The 21,610-nt window shown below is 38.2% G+C and overlaps 1 protein-coding gene across 3 annotated transcripts in view; it reads right to left on the bottom strand.

Moving 5' to 3' along the window:
* The window catches only part of LOC132790945 (uncharacterized), a 74,414-nt gene that overhangs the window by 37,253 nt on the left and 15,551 nt on the right, over positions 1-21,610 (bottom strand). Inside the window, exons 2-6 of one of the 3 annotated variants that reach the window (XM_060799705.1) lie at positions 15,372-15,591; positions 15,144-15,280; positions 10,163-10,288; positions 1,624-1,728; positions 614-705 (exon numbers count right to left, since the gene is read on the bottom strand). In XM_060799705.1, the coding sequence (XP_060655688.1) occupies positions 614-705; positions 1,624-1,728; positions 10,163-10,288; positions 15,144-15,280; positions 15,372-15,591 (680 nt within the window). Of the gene's footprint in view, positions 1-613; positions 706-1,623; positions 1,729-10,162; positions 10,289-13,352; positions 13,570-15,143; positions 15,281-15,371; positions 15,592-21,610 lie in introns of those variants that run through there. The other 2 variants (XM_060799706.1, XM_060799708.1) reach the window with 2 other exon arrangements.

Genomic DNA, 21,610 nt, shown 5'->3' with positions numbered 1-21,610 from the left:
CACTTTTAAAGCTTGCTCTTTTCCTTTACCATCCACGAGGGCTGAATGATAAATTATGGCGGCTGCGGGCCACGTAGCAAGTTGACGCATTACTGCCCTTGGGGCAAAGATAGTCCCCAGACACCGTTGTATAATATTTCTAAATGGAACGAGGGATTTTCTATTCACTCATAGTAAATTTGAGTTCAATTATAGGTGAACATTTCTAGTATATATAGTTTATAATTTCTAATATTGTTATTTCGAATTGTAATTTAATTAATTTTAGTATTTATTTATAATTTAACTATATTGAATGAATATTTAATTTAGATTTCAAATTTTTTATAGTGAAGAATTAAACACTTAATTTTCTTACATGCTCTCTTCAGCCCAAGCAAATCCATAAAAATTGAAATAGAAGCAAAATGTTGAAGCTAGAGTTGCTATTTTTAGTAGTATAGCTTTCATGAATTCTGAATTAGCCGGTATCTTATAGTCGAGCTCACTCGACTATAACTTCCTTACTTGTTATATTTTACACTCTCTTAACTCTTTGATCCACCCTTGGCTTTGTCTTTGCCTTTGTCACCCAAACAATTTTGCTGCATTTTTCATTTGTGAAGCAACTTACCTTACAACTGCATCGGACTGGCTAATAAATTTGTATCTTATGCTGAACTCGAAGGGTTTCTCGTCTCGTATATTGCGTGGCGGATGAAATACCTGCAAAAAAATGTCAAAGCACAAAATGTGAAAAAGAAGGCAAACGATACAAAAAAGAAAAGAGAGACACTTGCAATGCAATAACGCTGCAACTTAAAATGAGCTGAAAATTGAGTGTAAATAAAAGTAAAAAACGGATACACAGACAGATCTATTGAAGGAAACTCTGTCAGATAGCAAAGGAAATGGTGTCCTGTCATTCAAGAGTGTGTCGATACAAAGGACACATCGCTGTGCAGGACGATGACATGGCCATTGAAATATTTATTTGTCGTAAAGTGAGCGACAGCCGTCGTCACGACAAAAGGAACAAATGCATTTTCACAACTCTTTCAATTCGCGTTGGCGCTATTAATGAGTTAAACTCAGACTTGTTTGCCGCCGCCTTGTCGTGACATATTGTCATTTGCACACGCAATTTTCTTTTAATTATGCAATCTGCAATCTGGAATCCATGCGCCTCCGCTGACCACGTCAACTCATCATCACTTGAAGCAATTTGTTGCACTCTCAGCAGATACAGAAGCAGAAGCAGACGCAGCAACAGCAGCAGCAATCGAGTGTTTGGCTGAAGGACGTCCAGGGATGCGATTCAAGCATGAATTTTTATTAATTTTCATAATTTATGCGCTGGCGATTGCTGGCAACCTGAAGCCTGGGCCAGAGTGCTGCGTTGGCCATTTGCCTTTATGGCCGCGCATTTATTTAAATATTAATCACAAAGTGGCAATGGCTGCTCAAGTAAACATAACGCATACGCCGCGTATCCACACAAGTTGTCGAATTTTAAATTAAAAGCAAGCAGTGGACTTTTTGCTTACGTAATAAAAAGCTTTTTAGATATTTCGACTTAAACAAAATTACATTTAAATTGCAGCTGAATTGTTCAGTGTGATTTTATCTCTGCATTTAACTCACCTTAACTGAAGCTGTCACCGTAGATGTTTCGCTGAAATATAACTGCGGTCCAGTGGCCTTGCCGCACCAGGAGCCACCGGTGAATGGACGTCCCAGTTCGCTGAGCTGCAAAGTAAATAAGTAAAAGTTAATTAATTAAATATCAAGTTTGCTGGAATGCAATTCGCAACTGTCTTTAATCCCATTCGCTTTTCTCTTTTTGACACATTTTAAAGCACACACGCATGCTGTAAAAAAGTAGGTTAAGTTGCACTCCAGATTTACTGTATATTCTGCGTTTTTTTTTTTTGCATCGATTTTAGTGGAGAATATACATAAAAATGTTCACAGGGCAAGTGAAAAATTAATAAACGTACGGAAGCTGTAACCCACACAACACGGCAATCCATCGCCAGCCAGCACAATCCCAAAGCATCTCCGCATTCCCAATTCGAGCTCGAATCCCATTCAATTTAAAAACTGCTGCTGGATGCCCGGGACCAAGCAGCTGGCATGGGTAATGGATTATGACTGTTGTATAAATTTTATTTGCCGGCGCCGTTTGCCGCCTCTTGCGCTCAATATTTGATTGTTTTCCTTTCGTCGATTGCAGCAAACGTGCAACGACAACTGCAGCTGGCAGCGAGCGGCAAGAATGAATGCTGCAAAAAGTGTGGCATACATTTGAGCGCCGTGCTCAACTTCATATTACAACAACAACAAAACTATTGGCAATTGTCGAAGGTACGCCAACTGAAATAACATGCAATTCGATTGCCAAGCGCCTAAAAGGGCTCACCAAACAAAACAAAAAAAAAAACAAGAAAGATACAGTCTCGTGTGCTCTACTGTGAAATACCCGCTACCCATTGTCAACCAAACCATATTCCAAAAGTATACCTATAATTTTCGGAATTTGGTATATCAATTAAGAAAAATATTGCCGATATTGAAAGTACTACTACTAAACCAGCTAAGACCCTTAATAACTTCTACAGTTTTTACTCGATCGCTACGAAACTTCCAGAAAACGTAAACCCTATTTTTATTCTCGTCTCGGCTGCTGACTCTGATCAAGAATATATCAAAGATGCCTCCTTCTGACTGTTACATACACCTATTATACCCCTTAAACTCTATGCATAACGGGTATCACACAAACAACATGGTTCCCTTTGCGTACACAAATCAATCAATTATTAAAAATATGTATTTATTTTGCAAGCCAATTACGAGCTATTACGAGTCCATTCTGAAGTCTGCTTTGTTGTTAGACAAACAAATGATCTTTTGTTGCGGTAAGCTGGACCTAACACTCATTTTTACCAACTTTTTGTATTTGTTTTCGCTCTACAGAGCTCGAGTTTTTCTGGCTAGAGGTATATATTAATATTTTTCTCTCACTTCTAAAAATTTGAAAATGAAAATACACTCTCAATTAAGAATTTATAAAAAATTACAAATGAGTTTAGTGCTTTATTAAAATCTAAACTACTCGTTTTTTATGGTGAGCTCCAAGAAGTTCAGCTACAATTAAATTACTAGATTTAAAAATAATCTTCAAAAATAGTTTAAAAATAGATTCAGAAAATAACTAACTTAAAAAAAATTAAAATAAAGTGGAAGTTATTAATAGTAAATTAATAATTAAATTAATATTTTAAAATAATAAAAAAGGAATAAAAATCTGCAACCTTTTAAATGGTTATATATTCAAATTAAATGTTGGAATGATGAATAGTAAAATAATTAAGTAAATGTGAATTTAAAAATAATAATAAAATTAAATAAAAATTAAATAATTTACAGATCCTGTAAATTGATTCAGAAAACAACTCTTTTAAAAAGTAAACTAATTTTAGTAAAATTTAATTTCGTATTTCTCGCTTTTATGAAGTAAATATTCTATGAAGTCTGAGTAGTAAACTGATATAGAATTCAATTGTGAATGGCCCCATGAATATCATCGAATGTTGCACGTGCCCCAGAGCAAGTTGCAATTCAGTCGATAGTGCAGCGTGTGCAATGAAAAAAATGACCAGGGTTGTCAATTAGCATTCATTGAGCATAGCTGAGCCAAGGCTTCTATAATGTCGCTAATGGCAACCAAGAATGGCCAACCACATCATCAACAGAGACACAGAGACAGAGAGAGAGAGGGAGAAAGAAAGCAAAGAGGAGGAGAGATATGGTGGTTTTTTTCGCATTGCCTCTGGGCTGCAGGGCTGGTTCGATAGGCTGTCAGCTCATTTACACTGCACCTATTGGCAATGCTTATGAATGGGGTTGGGGTTCCAATTGATTAAGTTTTTAGTTAATGGGTTATTTGAACTGGGGCGCACACTGACCAGCCAGCCAGCCAGCCATCCAGCCAGGCAGGCTGTTAGCCAGCTCTGTGTCCTGCTAACTGGTTGTGCCATGTCCTGTGGCTGCGGCTGCTTCTGCCATGGCTCCTCGGCTGTGCTCTGCCTCAACTCAAACAACAATTTTTGCTGTAATTGCAAAGTTGCCATCGCCATCGATGTCGTTCATAGCAGAGCTCTAGCCAATATTTGTAACTGGTTAGAGTTGCAATTCACTGCTGTCATATGAAATACGAAGAGCAAGCTCTAGGATGGGCCTGACTGTCCAGCATAATGGTAATTTTCTGATTTCGATTTTGTGTAAATTCATTGCAAACTCTGTGGCGACCTCCTCTCTTTCTATCTTTCTCTTGTTCTCTCTCTCTCTGTGTTTTTGTTTCTTGCCCCTAAAGCATTCACTGTCCGGCCCAGTCTATACTTTAGATCATCATGGTCTTCTTCCTCGTCCTCATCATCGTCATCGCCCGTTGTGTCCATTGTGTGCACTGGAGCGTTATTAGCATCGACTTCACAACGAATTATTGGAATTTCGTTTTTGTCTCTCCTATCTACACTCTTTCATCTCCATTCTGTTCTTATTTTAGTTCCCTGGTCTTGTGGCGTTTTGTTTGATTAAGTGTTGGTTTTAAATTGATTGAATTATTATTGTGGTCAGCTTGGGGAGCCACTGGCATAAATGTAGCAGCATCCAACGAACGACACGAGCTGTTGACTTTCCCTACTGTTCCTTGGCTTTGCTTTTGAAATAATTTTAGGGAAATCGAATACAGTTCAAGGCTCACAAAATTTTGAATATTCATTGTAATATTGAACGGTAATTTAAGCATCAAATTATGTTCTTAGAAATATGCTTTGAGTTGGAGAAATTTTTTGTACTTTTATTCTTATCTAGTTCAGCAATAAGTAAAGCCTGGCTTGGGTAGCTTAGTTTGAATCAAGTAAATTATATATTCATTTATGGTTATGCTTGAATAAGTTAAGATGTAAATAGAAGCAACTAAGTGTACTTTAATTAATTGTTTATCCACTGCTAAGCAGCGTTAGCATTCAATGTACGTAAAGATGTAGTTGAACATCATAGCGAGGACTCAAGGTAAATGTATATTTTCATTTAATCTTTTGTGTATGTGTGTGTGAATGTGCTCGTAATCCTGTGAACATATCAATGAAATGCAATAAGTATCTTTCGTCCTGTTTTCATGAGAGCTTATCAGAAGAATTGAACTTACGCTCGGTTTAAAAATCCATTTGACCATTGGCACGTATCGAGTGTGAAATGTTGCAATGTTAGTTCGTCGTGTTGTTGTTCAGCACAACAACAATCAACCTTTGGCTGATTAAACATGGCTCAATTCGGTCTGTCCACAGACATGCTCACAACATTTTACCTGCTATTGTTTGGGCACAGCTCATCATCAGGCAGTGAGCGTCAGACCCGCGTCATTTAAACAATAACCGATAAAAGTTTTATCTTTTTGTAGAGAGTTGTTATTGCTGTTGTTGTTGTTGTTGAGTGTCGTCGCCGACGCTTCATAATCTGCCCGACAATAAACAAAAGCCTCGCTGCAGAGAAGAGAAACCTTCAATGGCTGCATCCGTTTCGTCCCTCGATATTCTCTTTGTCTATGAGCAGCATGTTTGCTGGCTTAATTGTAAAACAATTTAAGCGCATAATGCCACATTCGTTCCACTGTATTGAACCCACACTCATTCACTTACACAGAGTGAGATAAATGGAAAACTTAACAACCCCGTCTGCATTTCTGTTTGATTTACTGTAATTTAAAACATTTGCCACAGTTTTTTTACGTCATTGCTATTAAAAAAATCATTAAATATAAATTATGCAGCCGGCAAAGCTTTTAATTTGCAATTCAATGCGTTCGTGTATAATAAATAATATGGAAAAAATAATATGTAAGTGAAAAGCTTGAATGAGGTTGAAGCGAAGATACCCTAGAGTCGAATTGTCTTTGGCTGACTTTCATTTCACTGAAATTTAGTTGAAATATAATTAAATATATTTAGACATTTCGTCAATTGAAAAAAAGGAAAAGGAATAAATAATTTGAAAGCTAGGAAGCTTCGAAATATTTCTATCAATAATACGAATATGCATTTTATTTATAATATTTCTCATAAGTACTTCATTTATACATTATTTACAATAATTTAAAAGATAGGTGAAATTCAAAATATACTTAATCTATTATTCAATAAGTTAGAAATATTTTTGTTTAAGATTTATTGTTTTTCCGTCGAGTATACCGCATTTCTCAGTATCTAAAAAAATGAGTATTCAAAACAGGAAAACTTGCAAACCTTTCGTAGCATTTTTTTCGGCTTTGACTCGTAAATTTACGACACAAACAAATGCCGTTGGGCAGCGCCAAAGGAGCAAAAGTAGTAGGAAGGAATGTACAAGGAGTTTGCCAACTTGAATTATGAGCTTGTCTATGGCACACAAGCGTGCACTCACACACAGACACACTTCCACTAACACTAACAGTCAGAAGTATACGTATACATATTTATAGATAGAGCTTAAATTGCTATTGACAAACTGGAATGCATTGTTGCTGTAGCCTGTTGTCTTAGCAGAGGAGCGGGAAAACAGGATGGCGAACAAAGAGAAGAGCAGAGAGTGAAAAGCGGACAGTGGACACAGTGGAGAGGGAGGGGGAGAGAGAGAACTTGAAGCGTGGAGACTAAGCGGATGTTATGATTGTCAAATATTGAGTCATTTACTCAAGCTGGCCAGGCCAAAGGACAACAGGACAACGAGGCAGGGACACAAGCAGCAGCAGCCTGTGCTTTCTCGTTATCGTTGTCCTTCTTGTTGTTGTTGTTGTTGATTTAGGTTAATACGTTTATGCATAAACTTTGTTATTTATGATTAACAATATTAGCAAATAAACAAAGCGCCAGCCAGGACGAACAACAGCAGCCGATGCAGGAACTTCCTCTGCCAGCTGGTTGAGTTTAAGGCAAAAAGTGTTGCTAAATTATTCAAAATAATCCAGAGAAAAAGGTCGCACTAAGGGCATTGCCTCGTGCAAAATGCATGAGTCTCAAAACTGTCTAACTAAATTGAATAACTGATTAAACTGTTACTTGGCAGCCACTCACACGCATTCCTCACTCTTCCTCTCTCCCTTTTCAGTTCCACATATGAGAAGGTATTGCAAAAACTCGACCAGAGATTGGCATAAATATGAGAGACGGTCAAGAATTTATGTGGCCAGGTCATGACACGAATAATTTATAAAGGAAACCAACCAGGAGAAAACCGAAGCAAAAAAATAAAAATAACAAAAAAGAATTGAAAAATAACAACAAGAACAAAATCCGATAGGAATAAAAACTGAAACCGCGTCAGCAGTTAAAAATGTTTGCCTTAAATAAATAAAAACAGGCGCCGGCCAGCAGCGATAAAGCCCGGCAAACGGCAACGAAAACGGACCCCGGCGAATGACAACACAAACCTGCGGTTAGTTACGAGATTATAAAACTGCAACAAGGCTTGCAAGGAAAAAAAATTCCAAATATTTAACTGCATTTTAAAACCAAAACTCGCATGCAAAAACAGAGTTTCGCCCCGGTTCAGAAACTGAGTCGCAAGGCTCACACCAGTTCTATTCCGGGTGCAGTTTCCCGTACACATGTCAAGTGCCAAATGAAACCTCAACAGACAGATGGACAGGCGGAAGGATGGACGGACAGAGAGACAGACAGGCAGATGGACGGTCGAGGATGAGCTGGACAGCACCGCAAAATGTCAGCGCACGCCCCACGCTTGTTCAAAATTTATTGTCACAAAGTCAGCCGAGGGGCGTGGCAGGCAGTCAGCGAGGTATGGAGGCGGGCAGCCAAAAAAGAAGAAGCTGCAGCAAAAACTGCAGAATCACTCGCCATCGCTAAACTAATAGAGGAGCATGGGCTCACACAAAGCGTGGAGGAATGAGAGAGAGGGGAACACAATGACACAGCGGGTGAGAGTCACTTTCAGATGGATGTGGCAAGGGAACGAAGCCCACGCTGAAACATATTTCGAACGAAGGGAGAAGGCAGTGGAAAAAACTACGAAAAGGAACTATAAAAGATAATGTCATTTGGTCAAAAGGAAACCCTGCAGAGGAATGCTAATCAACTTTCACCTAAAAGTACAAAGAACAAATACGAGAATATGTTTGAAATAGAGGAGAATATTTTTGAAATTTGCACAACTAGCCTTCAACAATATAGGAATATCTTAGTATATAAATTTAAGTTTTAAAGAATTCTAAACACAATGATTAGTGTAAATTCCAAGGTCTTATAAAGGTTACAATTGTTTCGTATCTCTAACTAGGAGTCTGAGCATAAAGAAATCATTGTATATTTTTAAATTGTGTATTTCAGAATTCAAGTATAGAATCTTATCTTAGTTATTCAGTGTTTATATGAGAATATCACCATATGGGAAGACATCTATTTTGTATTACGATAACTTAGTGACTATTACATTTTCATGTTTGACCAGAGATAATATTCCCTTTAGTTAATAGAATTTTCTATCTTTTTCAATTCTATATTCTTCATACTAATATATAGATATATCATTATTACTTTCTCATATTTGTTTAGGTAAAAGGCTTAGATCATTAGTAACTTTACAATAAGAGGAAGTACACTTAAGCTGAAGTGGTTTCTTAGGATCTAATGATGATATGCGTAAAACAAAATATTAGCTTAATTTTGTCATTTTCATTAGATTATTCAATAATCTTAAATAATTAATGTGCTCAAACATCTCCTTAAATATTGAGTATCTTAAAAACAAAACACTCTGTTGCTACAATCACTTCAATATAAAGAAGTGCCGTTTAAATAATTGCAAGGTAATTATTTACGCAGTAATTCATCAGTTTGAATTGCGAATCCAGAAGCACATTTGCACAAAATAATCACACCTCAGTTAATACCACAAAGCTGAGGAGGAGATGCCTTGTTTGTGCTCCGTGTTGCTCCTCCCCCAAAATTGGGGAAAACACTTTAGTCGCTTTGAGATTGCTTTACCACACCTCAACTGAACTCATCTCAATTTCAAATGCAAAGGTTCTTTGTGCTATGTCCGCACAACTTAAGCTTTGAAATTAATTCAAATGCTGAAGGGTTGCTTAAGGTAACTAAAAGCGCATGCAAAGTGCATGGTCGATACTCGTACGGATATCGAAAGGAATTGAACTCCACTCCACTCTTTTTCCCGCTACTAAAACCAAAGCAAAGTGTGTTGCCGTAATGGCAGTAAAACTACATTTAATGTAATGCAGCGGCATCAGATTAGAAGAGTGAATACAGCCACAGCTAAAGATACGTATATACTTCTCTATATAGAGAGAAAGAGAGAGACAAAGTTGAGTGACAGAGTTGATGTTGTAGATACTTATATACAAATGTACATTTGAACATATTGCACAAGTCAATTACAGGGATTTGGTACATTTTATTTGGCCAGGGCTTTAGTTTTACTGTTTAACCAACCCCCCACCCACCCAAGCGGAAGTGCTTGAAATGCCAAAGGGGCGTGCCAGAGACCAAAATGTCTCGACAAAAGCACCAATGTCAACATCGTGGAGCCGCAAAAATTGTGATAAAAATATATGTATGTTAAATAGTTTTCTGTTCTGTTCTGTTTCGTTCGCTTCCTTTTTCGCTTCCATTTCGTTTTCGTTTTCATTGCTTTACGTTATTTTTGCTGCACAACAACAGCGAACAGTGCGGCAGAGAGTGAGGAGAAGGGGGAGGGTAAAAAGGGAGACGGCACAATTCAATTCAATTTGCTGGGCTAATGTGGCATTTGTCAACAGAACCAACAGAAAATTACAGAATTACTCGGACATTGATTGAATCGCAGGACGGAGTAAGGCACAGGACAGAACAGAGCAGAGCAGGACGGTCAAACTCCGAGCACGAACGAGTCGCCACCCAACACACACACACACACACACACGCACTCATCTCTCTCCATTTAGTCTGGCTTTAAGTGTGCTGTCTGTGTGTGTGCGGCATAAAATTATGGCAAGTTCAATACCAACAGCAGAAGCAAGAGCAACAGCAAATGGAGTGCAAGTTACAGCAGTCAGCAGAAACGTTTGAGGGGGAGACAACTTACGTAATATTCAATTCAAATTTTAATAAATTAAATTTGCACTCACCTGCATAAAACCCTCGGGACAGCCGGGCAGCTCACCGGTCGGACTCAGATTCGTTTCATAACCGTCCACATCCGTATCGACCATGCCCTCATCGAAGCGGCCCACCGTAAAGCCATCAAAGATGATCTGCAAAGCGCATGAGAAAGAAATAAATACGTATACGTAATATGGTGGTAGAATACTTGTGAAATAGTCAACTAAAAGATACCTATTCTAAGGCAAGATAACTCCACTAAGTGTATCTGACATATATTTTGTAAAACTCAATCGAAATGTCTTACACTATTGAAAAGAAAATATAGTATATAGTGTTGAACTATTCACGAAAGAACGAACCAAAATGAACTATTCAATAAAGATATAAACAAGTTCACTTTCATAGTTTTATTTGGTCAGGTTCTTAATTGTGTATTTCATTCTTGTTCAGTTTGTCATATTTAATTTTTAGTTTATTCGCATTTACATACTCAATTAGTATTCAGTAGTCTTTCTTCTTCAAGTTTAATATCTTTTACTATTGTTCAGCAACTTCAACTGGTATTTCACCGAATTTTTACAAATTACCCGAGACAACATCATTCTATATCTAAATTATATTTTGTGTAAATTTTTGTTGCCAATCGAAGAGTAAGTAAAATACAAACTACCCGATAGAACTGCAGAGGGTATTTGAAATACATTTTATGTTCGTTTAGTTTCACACACGTTAAAGTTATGCAAATGAAATTCAATTGCAAGTGGAAGGACTCTTTGCAGCATTCACTGGCATTGCCCTTTCTTACTGTTTGCATATTAGATTGCCCATAAAAAAAGACAACACACACACAGCAGGCATGAGAGAACAAGGTCAGGGAGGAGAAACAGTGCGGCGAAAAAGTATCTGTACCAGCCTCAAGATGGGGGCTCAACTCAAAGTCAAGTGTCTGTTTGCTGTGTGTATGTGTATGTGTGTGTGTGTGTGTGTTATGTGCGGGCGACTTTATTTTAATAAAATATGCAAATAAAGTTGTGCGTGTGTTTGGCATTTTCCAAATTACAGAACAAAACTCTCACAGAAAAGGGTTTTCAACTTTCTGGTGGCTTCTTTATACATTTTTTAACACCTCAGCACACGTAAACAGTGTCGCAAACAGCAAATAGAATGCAACACGATTTTAATTTCGAATATTAAACCAACTCGAAATATCTATGGAAATGATGGTCGTCACCTGTTTTGCATCGTTTGGACCAAAGCTCTTGTGCAAAACTTTTCCGTTTTTGCCAACTTTTTCCCCGTCTTTCTGGACACACGAAACTCTCCTGGGCAAGTGCTCGTAATTTATATCGTTTTTCGTTTTTTTTTGTTTATGGAGTTTTGCATGTTAAATGAAAGTTGTGTCCAAGTTGTTTTGCCACATGTAACGCTATCAAGTGAGCAATGCTTTCATTTCTGTCCGTTTTACACCCATTCGTGTTGTATACGCAACTTCAAAACGCTTTCAAAAGTAAATGCACAACTTGGGATTGCGTAATTGAGGTACTTTCATCTAGTACTCGCAATTTAATGTTTTAGCCATTATTTACTTCTCGATGATAGCTCTTAAATGAGCGTTTATTCTAGTGTTAATTACTGCATCAAGTATACGCTGTGTTGTATTTAATTTAGTGAGCAAATTCTATTAAATACAAATCGGGATTTAAAATTTGCGGAATATTAAATGAAAAGTTTAATATTATCACATGTTTCATTTACGTTTTGTGTCATATAAACTACCAACATATAGTTTATTTTTATTCAAAGTATTTCTAGCAGAAAATTGAAAAATGATAACAAATTTATCACAGAATAATTAGACCTAAATCCCCATGTCAAAACAAAAATGGTAAAAGGTATTGCAAATAATAATTATGCTGCGTAAAATAAGAAACTCGAATTAAAAAGAAGAAAAAGAAATGAAAAACTCTCATTCGCTTTCGCTGTGTGTGTGCAATCAACGTTTCCAAATACCAGAAAATACTCAATTATTCAAAGGGAGCCAAGCAAAATGCATTTATAAATGTGAAAATCGCGTTTAAAAATCGACCTGCAAAAATATTCGTTTCCAATGTATAAACAAATATAAAGGGGGTATTTAAAATACTAACATTGAAAAAATAACAAATGAAAACGGCATATAAAAACCAAAAAAATTATGCAGCTATGTGAATTTTATATGAAAATATCTGTTGATTTATGTGCGGCTGGTAAAAATCGCTGTCTTTTATTACAACAATTTAATATGGCAGCAGTATACTGACAAATACAGGAGACTTTTTTGGCAAAATGTACCGCAACTCTCTTCATTTTTTCTCTATCTACTAGGTAAGGCTTTAAGTCACCTGTCCCATGAACTGGGGGAATCTCTCACACCCAATGTGGAGCGGGGAGGGCGTGAAAAATGCGCTCAGCTCGTAGCGTAAATTACATAGTGCAACTTCAGGATATTTGATTAAAGCATAAAAAATTGAAAAACGCATCATGCAGGGAGTTTGGGGCCAAGTTATTTCCATTAAAAATTAGCCGCGGGAAAAAGTTGCAGCAGCAACAGAAGTAGCAGCAAGGGGACCTAGGGTAATTTAAACTTTTGCTCTCGTTGGGAGAGAAACACACACCGACAATCATCAATCAATACGTATGGTAGCAGGAGAAGAAGGACGAGTTGGCAGACAAGGACGAGGACGAGGACGATGGCGAGGTTGTCCCCTAAACCGGCGCGTAACATTATTATTTCAAGCAATTTCCCACGCAGATGCACAGCAGGGGAGTCAATGGGAAATGGGAAAAATGAAGAGAGATAGAAGGATAGAAGGGAGAGACTGAGAGAGCGGGTTTCGCCTGAGGTATGTAGATGGATAAAGTGAAAGCCAAGCACATGATTTATACACGTTGCGAGCAGATTCAGCCACGTTTATCAGCGTGGTCTACAAATGCGGAAACACAAAATAAAAGTTATAACTTATGCATGACAGATTTGGTGCAAGGTGCAAAGCTGCCGAAGCTGCTGAAGCTTTCGTGGCATCAGCAGCCAGCAACTTTGCATATATCATCTTATATACACGTGCAGCTATAGAGAGCCAAGAGTAAAGAGTGAAGAGTGAAGGCACAGGCACAGGCAATGCCACTGTTCAGGATTACGAAAATGATTGAGAAATGGAGCAGCAAAGGACTCACCTCGTTGTCGTCGTCGTCAACATCTCCTACCTAGTTACTGTTTTTCTGTGTCCTATTTACAGCTTGTCTCCCCATCTAGATTGGGATTGGGGGCAACACCCAGTCCTGGTAACGCTTCACCCACACCTCAAAGCTTGTTTCCCTCGTGGAGCTAACTGCTCATTGCGATGTTACGCAAATTGCATGGAAATCAATTATTTTCGAAATTGAAATTGACGTTTTTCTGACAGTTTGCCAAAAATGTTTTGAAGCGTGTCTAATTTTATTGTCAACGCTTTCATCATTTTACTCTTGACAGTCTCGACTCACTGTCTGTGCCCCAAAGGCGCTTTTAAAGACCTCGCTCGCTTAAAGAGTGCTCGCTCCCCCATTCTTGTGCCTACTCGTATTACGTTCGCTGACAGCAAAACAGCTTGCCAGCAGCATTTGGGCCATAGCTCAGTCATATCCCTAATTGAGCACGCACATAAAGTCAGAGCTGCGCACAGCGCACAGACATCCATCACAGTGTAATAGAAACGTACAAAAAAAAACCGAGGAGAAGCACAGACAAAAAGTGATGAATCTTTGTGCAACTGAAACTAAAATACACTACGACTGATTTAAAATAAAATCATTTAATATTATATGTTTAATCTACTTATTTTTTAGGCAAAAATCATGAACGAAACTCACGCATATGGACATGAGTTAAGCTTAAAGCTTATCGCATGGCTTTGTAGCTTTTTGTTGAAAGCTCACTAATACATGCGCGCTTATCAATACGTTGACATATGTTAGACCTTATGATATTGTTCTATTTATTTTTGAATATTCAGTGATTATTATTTATTATTATTCAGTCTTAAATTGTTATTATTTTTATGCGTCCTTCACTTAATTTTCTATTTCAATTTGTAATCCTATCGATTGAATTATACTATACAATTATTTGGAGGTGGATGTCAACATACTAACTTTAATTGGATTCAATTCAATTCAATAATAAAATATAATATTACAATACTGCTGATTTTTATGTGTTTCGAATTATTGATGCCTATATGAGGATATTTTGATACTCTACTTTCCTTAATTTAGCTGTTAGTACAATATTTATTATGCTTTATATAATTTATATAAATTTCCCATCGACGTAAATGTGATTTATGTTATAAAATACAATATTTTTTTATTACTACTTTCAAAAATTTATTTATTATTAGAGTATTTATTATGCCTTGAAGTGATAGTTTATATATTTTCAATATTATTGACACAACTTAAAATATTTGCAAAATTATTTATTACTCTTTTTATTGTATTTATTTACTGCAACTATTCTAACTCAATATTCTCTGGTATAGTGTATTCTCTGAGCAAGTATATTCACAGCTGGCGCATTGTCATCTGCAACTTTGCATCTCTTTATGGCTCAGCATTGTGCCCAAATGTTTTACGGTGCATTTGTGCGTGACAAGAGTTCCACACTCGCCTCCAGTTGGAGGATGTCTGCATATATACAGACACTCAGCTACACACACTCTCTCTCTTTCTCTGTGCCCCCCTCACTCAACACTTTTCGCTCTCTTTTCGACGCTCTCCCCACGCTTTTCTGCCTCTGTTTGTGTGCATTGCAGTTTTATGTCGCCGGCGCGCCTGCTAATCTTTGGCCTACGGCGCGCTAAAGCCAACAACGACCAACAGCCGGACAACAGTCCGTGCAACAGCACGGCAAACACTACAGAATGGCATACTGAGAATTCCTCCCCTCCATTTGAACAACCCACAATCACACGGCCGTCGACTCACCTGAACGATGTCGCCTTGATCATGGCCGGACGCGGTGAATGTCAAGTGACAGAGGAAAGGCAATTTATTCCACTGTGGTGTTGGCACTTTTATGGCATATGTACGTCCAATATCCCCATAATATGTCCGATTGCACACTGTCCAAGAAAAGATACGAAAAGAGTTACACAAACACATACAGATAGAGATACTTATGCAAATGGTGCCAGGCTTAAAACAGTCACTCACCGGAACAGTGTTTGGGCTCATCACTGCCATCGGCGCAGTCGTTGCGTCCATCACAGTATTTGTCCAATGGCACACAGATGCTGCCAATGCTGCCGCTGCCTTTGCACGCAAACTCCGAGACGCGACAGGCGAGGCACAGGCTTAATGTGGCCAAGAGCAACGTTAACAGCAGCAGCCAGCCAGGCTGAGCTAGCCTGTTTCTCTGTTGCAGGCTCAGCATCTGGAAGGCAAAGGAAGAGGGAAACAGGAAAATTAATTAAATGGAAAATATTTATAAGTTAAGGTGAACTATTATTTTTAATAAAAATATATCATAGTGCAGACAGTTAATATATTAAGTTTACGTTTCTAAGACCGTTGAATTAAGATGACCTTAAGAGTATTAGAAGCTAAAAATATTGAAAATGGTAAGCGTGTATCTCACAGTCGAGCAAATTTTTCGTTCATACTTGTTTTTCACTTTTTATACAGTGCCTTTATAGAACTGTAACATAATTGAATTACTTTCATCTATTTAATTCGAATATTCTGTTTTAAATTTGTATACATTAAAAATTAAACTATTTGGTTAATTGTACTAATCTGTGTATATTTGATTAGAGATTATTAATAAAAGCAAATTTAACTTTTTTTCTAAAGTCCTTTTAATGATCGAATGTAAATTAAAGTAATTTAAATGAATTACTTTCATTTGTTTAATTTCACTGTGTTAACCATGGGACATTTATTTTGAAGCAGCCACAGCATTTGAAATTAATGTCTCAATACTATGTCAACAATGAACAAGTTTCAAATACACTTTGCTGCCATGAAATACTTTTGCCAGAAAATATCTGTGTGAAGTGTAAGTGTAACTCAAGTGCTGGACTGCGATTGCAAAGACGATTGCGCTTCCGTAGGATACTATGCTGTGCCTTTTTATGGCGATTCAGAAATTTCTGAAATGCTTTTGTACAATTTCTTGTAGAATAATTACAAATCCCATTGAATCTAATGTCCTCTTGCCCTGCACACCGAGCGTGCAAGTGAAAACTTTCGACATAAAGGCGACTGCTTCCCCTTCTCGTTGCAGTCAGGACCTTCGAAATATCTCAGGCTTTTCATAGCTTTTAGCTGCCAACGTCTTACGTTGTTGTTGTTGTTGTTATTGCTATTGTTGTCTGGCTAAAGCCGTGCAGACATTTGAACGTAACTACTTCAAGTTTTATGTTGCCGTCAACCTTTTTTTTTTTCTGCTGCCCCCTACATAAGGATATATTTTATGGGGCATACGTGGGCCTCGGCATATTGAAAACTCAGCATTGTTATGACTTTGAAATCGAGTGAGGGGCGCTGAGTAAAGCAGAAAACGAGAACAAGCGTTGCAAGTCCAGGTAAGCGGCAGGTGCAAAAACTGTTATCGGGAACTGAGCCGGTTATCGTGCATGGGGGGCAAAAGTTCTTAAAGCGCACTTGATTGCTCAAATCCTTTGTGTATCCTTTTAAGCCTTTTGTTTTCCATTATGCGCCGGAAGTGTTGTAAACACTTCAGCAAAGCAAAGGCTGACACAAAAACAAAAAAACAAAAAAAGAAGCAGAACACAACAAACTGATGAAGAAAAACCAAAGCCAGGCAACAATAACAACAGCAAACAGTCTGCCAGGGAAAGAAGTTGCACCCCAAACATTAAACCATGGCATCAGCAACAGCAACAGAAGCAGAGGCAGAGGCAGAGGCAGCTATTCCCTGACTGGCCGAGGAGGAGGACAACATGCCGAGACAGCAGCTCGGCGGGAAACTGTCGCTCTTCTCCTTCCGACTTTCTTCGCTGACTATATGTAAATTTGACGACAGTTTTAATAAAAATAAAAGAAGGCACGGAAATAAAGCATAATAATGTGTGATGACAATCACAAGACAACCCCAAAAGTGGGCGGCAGATGAACTCACCCTAGAAAGGGAGCAAACTCAAAAAAAAAAAGGGAAGGAAGGTGCGTGTCGAATGGGAAAGCACTCATAACGCTTGGTTTGTCCCTATGTCTACAAACCCTGAAGTGCGCTCCTCTTCTGGCCTGTCAATATGCTACCCGTCGAGTTATGCAATAATTGTAACTCTGTGTGTGTGTGTGTGTGTGTGTGTGCTTTGAGAATGCTTTGCATAAGTTGATGTGAGCTGAGTTGTGTCTTGTGAAGCACTTTAAGTTACTTAGCCAAGGCCTGGAGTGGCGCCCAGGGAATGCGATCTTGCCAGGGATTTGTCGTTGACAGGAACTTGCAAGTGGCCAACGCGGAATGTTAAAAGGGGCCGAGATGATTAGTTCAGTGCACAAGAGAATTTACAAGAAAAATTATTATAACAATAAAACAAAAGAGCTGATGAAGAGCGTCAAAGCTGTGGGAATTTGCCGCATAAAGAGAAACACATAAAGTTGGGATAACGAGTTTAAATTCAAATGTAAAATCTTTATGAAGAATTTCGAGATGAAAGTTAAATAATGTGGAAAAAGCGCTAGAGTTAAACCAATTTAGTTCTGAAGAAAATCAGAGCATCGAGTTACCTACTAATGCTCATCGTCAATATTCAATTGGCTAAATGAATAAGTAATTGTGATGTATGCAAATACGTTGCACACAGGTTCTTAAGCCGTTGGCTGTAATTGCCGGAATCCCGCTTAAGTTGTAAGCTTTTCATATCACCATATTTGCCAAACAATAACCTATGCCTGGGGGTATATACTTGAGCTGAAATTGAAATGGAAATGGAAATGCGGTCCACTCTTAGTCACTCAGTGCTTTCACGTTAATGGCCAATTCGAGTGAGTGGAGCGGAGTCGACGGGCTGGGCTTAGTAATCCAATCAATGCACTCTCATGCCTCGACACAATCAAATTCTAGTTACAGACTCTCAAGTCTTTCGACCATACGCGTGGCACAATTAGAGAGCACGTATGTGCTCCAAAAGCGACATGCAAAAGGGAAAAAAAGACGATGAAGCTCTAGCAAACTATGCGAGCACACAAGCTGGAGCCAGGACCAAGCTGGAAGCAGGACAATGGCAATGACGATGGCGATGGCGATGGCGATGGCAAACAGCCTGACTGCCACTCAGTCAGCCAGTCAGAGAGTCAGGCTGTCGGGCAACATTTGCCACAATTGACAAAGAATTTATGCGATGCTTATAAAAGGCTTATGGGGTAAGTCCTTTCACCCCGTCGGAGACACATACGCACGCAGGACACGGGACATAGGACACAGCACATGCGAGTGAAGTGGAGTCAACATGAAAGACGAGAGAGAAATTCACTTTTTTTGTGGCAGCTGCAGAAGTCGAGCGCAGAGATGACGATGTTTTGGGGCACCCAAAGTGACAACAGTAAATAAAGTTGGGGCGGAGATGCCGCAGCCACATGGAAAGTAACAGCACCGTGTGGCATTGCACACAGCTCGACAAAATGGAAATGAGAACTAAGAAAAAAGAAGAACGAAAAGAAAGAAGACTGAAAACTCGCGCGCGACTGCTTGCGGCGAAATTGCTGGAAAATGATGTTGCAAATGTGAACATTTGTATTTTATATTTGGCTTTGACTTTTCGTAGCCCAAAAAAAAGGAAATGTAATTTTTTCAGGCTTTCGCCAAGAAAAAGCACGTAACGGAATGCTAGATTGTGTGCTACTTTTGGCTGCACATATGTGCATAATATCAAATTTAATATGTATTTAGAAATTTAGAAATATTGAAATTAAAGAAATATTTAATTTAAAAATAGTGTTTCGTATTATTTATTACAATTGAACATTAGAATACTATAATTCACGCAATTTTAAATTTAATTTAAAAGATCAGAATACCCATCATCAAAGTAGACGAGGGTATAAAAAAGAAATATAATTAAATTAGCGTTGAGGGCAACGAAAATGTTTGTATTAAAAAAAAGAGACCTAAAAGCAGCATCAAAGCCCAAAACAACAACAATAATAACTGCCGAAGAAAGAGAGAGGCGACTTCAATGGCCAGAAGGCGTCAAGAAATTAGCATAACAAAGCCATTAGAGGGAGGCGAGAGACGCGAGACAGCAGCAGTAAACCAAACCAGCAAACAGCAACCAACAAATACAAGGCACAAGGCGCGGTAACAAACCAAAAAACGCTTGTGATTTCAAAGGCCAAACGCAGTGGCAATGGCAAAGGCAAAGGCAATGGCAATGGCGACTGTGTGGCAGCTACACGAATGGCGCTGTGTGCCACTGACACCACAGCTGTGGAGCAAGGACACACCAGCACCAACACAAACAGACTACAAATGTCACCAGCAGAGAGAGAGCGTAGTCAAAGCTCGAGCAGAAGCAGTTTTATTCGTTGGTGGCCACCAACTCGAATTACAGCTCAACGGTTGCGAGGTGGCGTCGGTGGAGAAACATTGCTCGTTTACATTGCTTCAATTTTGCTCATTTTTTTTGTTCTTTTTTTTAACTGTGGACCCTTACGTGCCCAGCTACTTTTTGAGTAATGGCCAAGATTACGCTGCAATGTGCAGGCAGCAGGAGATGGATGAGATGAAGGAGGATGGGAGCCATGTCTTTCGACAATTTAAACTTGGTGTCACGCATCACGCTTTGGTCTAATGAGTGTCGTCGTCGTAGTCGTCGTACTCATGCTCATCCTGATAGTCATCCTCCTCCACATGCTCTTCTCGTGGCAATTGCAACGTGATTGGGCGACACTGAATGCCGCTGCTCAATCACGCTTACTGTTCAGTCACTGCAACTGGAACTTAGTGATGTATAACGCTTGGTCACATGTGGCGTATGAGTAATATTTAATTGTATGCGATCCACTGGGCAATGGATGTTAAATGAATTTGTTAAGCTGTCATGTGAGAGTAATCACTCCAGGAGTAATCAAGCACGAAGCCGAGCAATGCTGCCAACAGGCAATCTGATTGGCATTTGGTAAGACAAATAGTTATCGTTGAGAGAAAGTGCCAAAGAATGAGAGAATGACAGAGAAGAGAAAAAGGCTTTGGCATTGGAATTTTGAAGGACAAATTTCTTTCTGGATTTGTTGATAACTAATTTGTGAGATAACTTATATTTATTTTTATTAGTTTCCTTGCTTTTATTATCCTAAAATGAATACTAGAACTGAACTCAGAAATTTAAGTAAATTGTTAAAGTATTTTGGAGTTAGTAACTATTAAGTATTCAGTATTTCTTGTTCAACTGTTCAATATAACAAATAATTAACATTTATTTCAATTGAGTTAATTACTTAATAAACAATATGCTTTGAGCATCAATTGAATTGTTACAAAATATTTTAGTCAATTAACATACATATGTTTGCGAATTTTTAATATTGAATCTATTTACTTGGTTTTATTTTTCTATATCTACAAGGAAATTTTGTACAATTGATTAAATTATTTAAAAGAAACCTAAAATATTTTAACAATTTTATATTGATAAAAATGTTTGACAGTAAAAAAACTTGTAGGAACAGTAAATAAAACACATCCATCTGCTTTAACTATTTATCCGCGACCATATTGTCAATGCTGGTTAACATCATTTATGCAGGACAAACGTGGATGTTAATGCACTGCTAACATTGGATATCGGTACTGAAATATGCGTACATTTATATTATTTTCAACATTTTATAACCTCTTCATATATCTCAAAATAGTGCTAATTCCAACAGTTTTTTTCTGCATAAATATGCTGGCATTAAAAGTCTGCTAAGATTAGAATAACGACATCTACTATATATATGCTTTAAATGCCAAGTCAGCTTTTATTATAGACCATAAACACAGCCATTCCATTTCTGCGCTAGATGCATGATAGAAGGAGGATCATCAAAAAGATGACTTATTTGGCATTCTATTGTTGTCATTTGTTTGAAATGCTGCGACATGATTGGACTTATTTCCACATGCAATGTCTTTAACTACATACGAATGCATGTCCCAGGGAGAGCTCAACTAGTGCCGCAGTCAGTCTGGAGCAGTGCCACATTGGTTGCTCCCAGTCAGCTATGCAGCTGGCAAAGTCATGACCATTAAAGTTGCAATCATAAAGCTTTGGGGGGTGAAGGGAGACTTCACTGACTTCGTGCCTGCTGCTGGTACATTAAAAATGTAAGCTTAATTTTAAAGCTCAGCGCTGCGTGTGTCTGTCTGTGTTTGTGTGAGGGCAAGTATGTGGGTGTTAAAACTACATATTACAATGCCCAGTCTCAGTCCCAATGCCAGTCCCAGT

This window comes from Drosophila nasuta, chromosome 3 (genome assembly GCF_023558535.2).
Source record: "Drosophila nasuta strain 15112-1781.00 chromosome 3, ASM2355853v1, whole genome shotgun sequence".
Classification (NCBI taxonomy): Eukaryota; Metazoa; Arthropoda; class Insecta; order Diptera; family Drosophilidae; genus Drosophila; species Drosophila nasuta.
The sequence above is the reverse complement of the archived record's forward strand: the minus strand, read 5'-3'. Positions and strand labels throughout refer to the sequence as shown.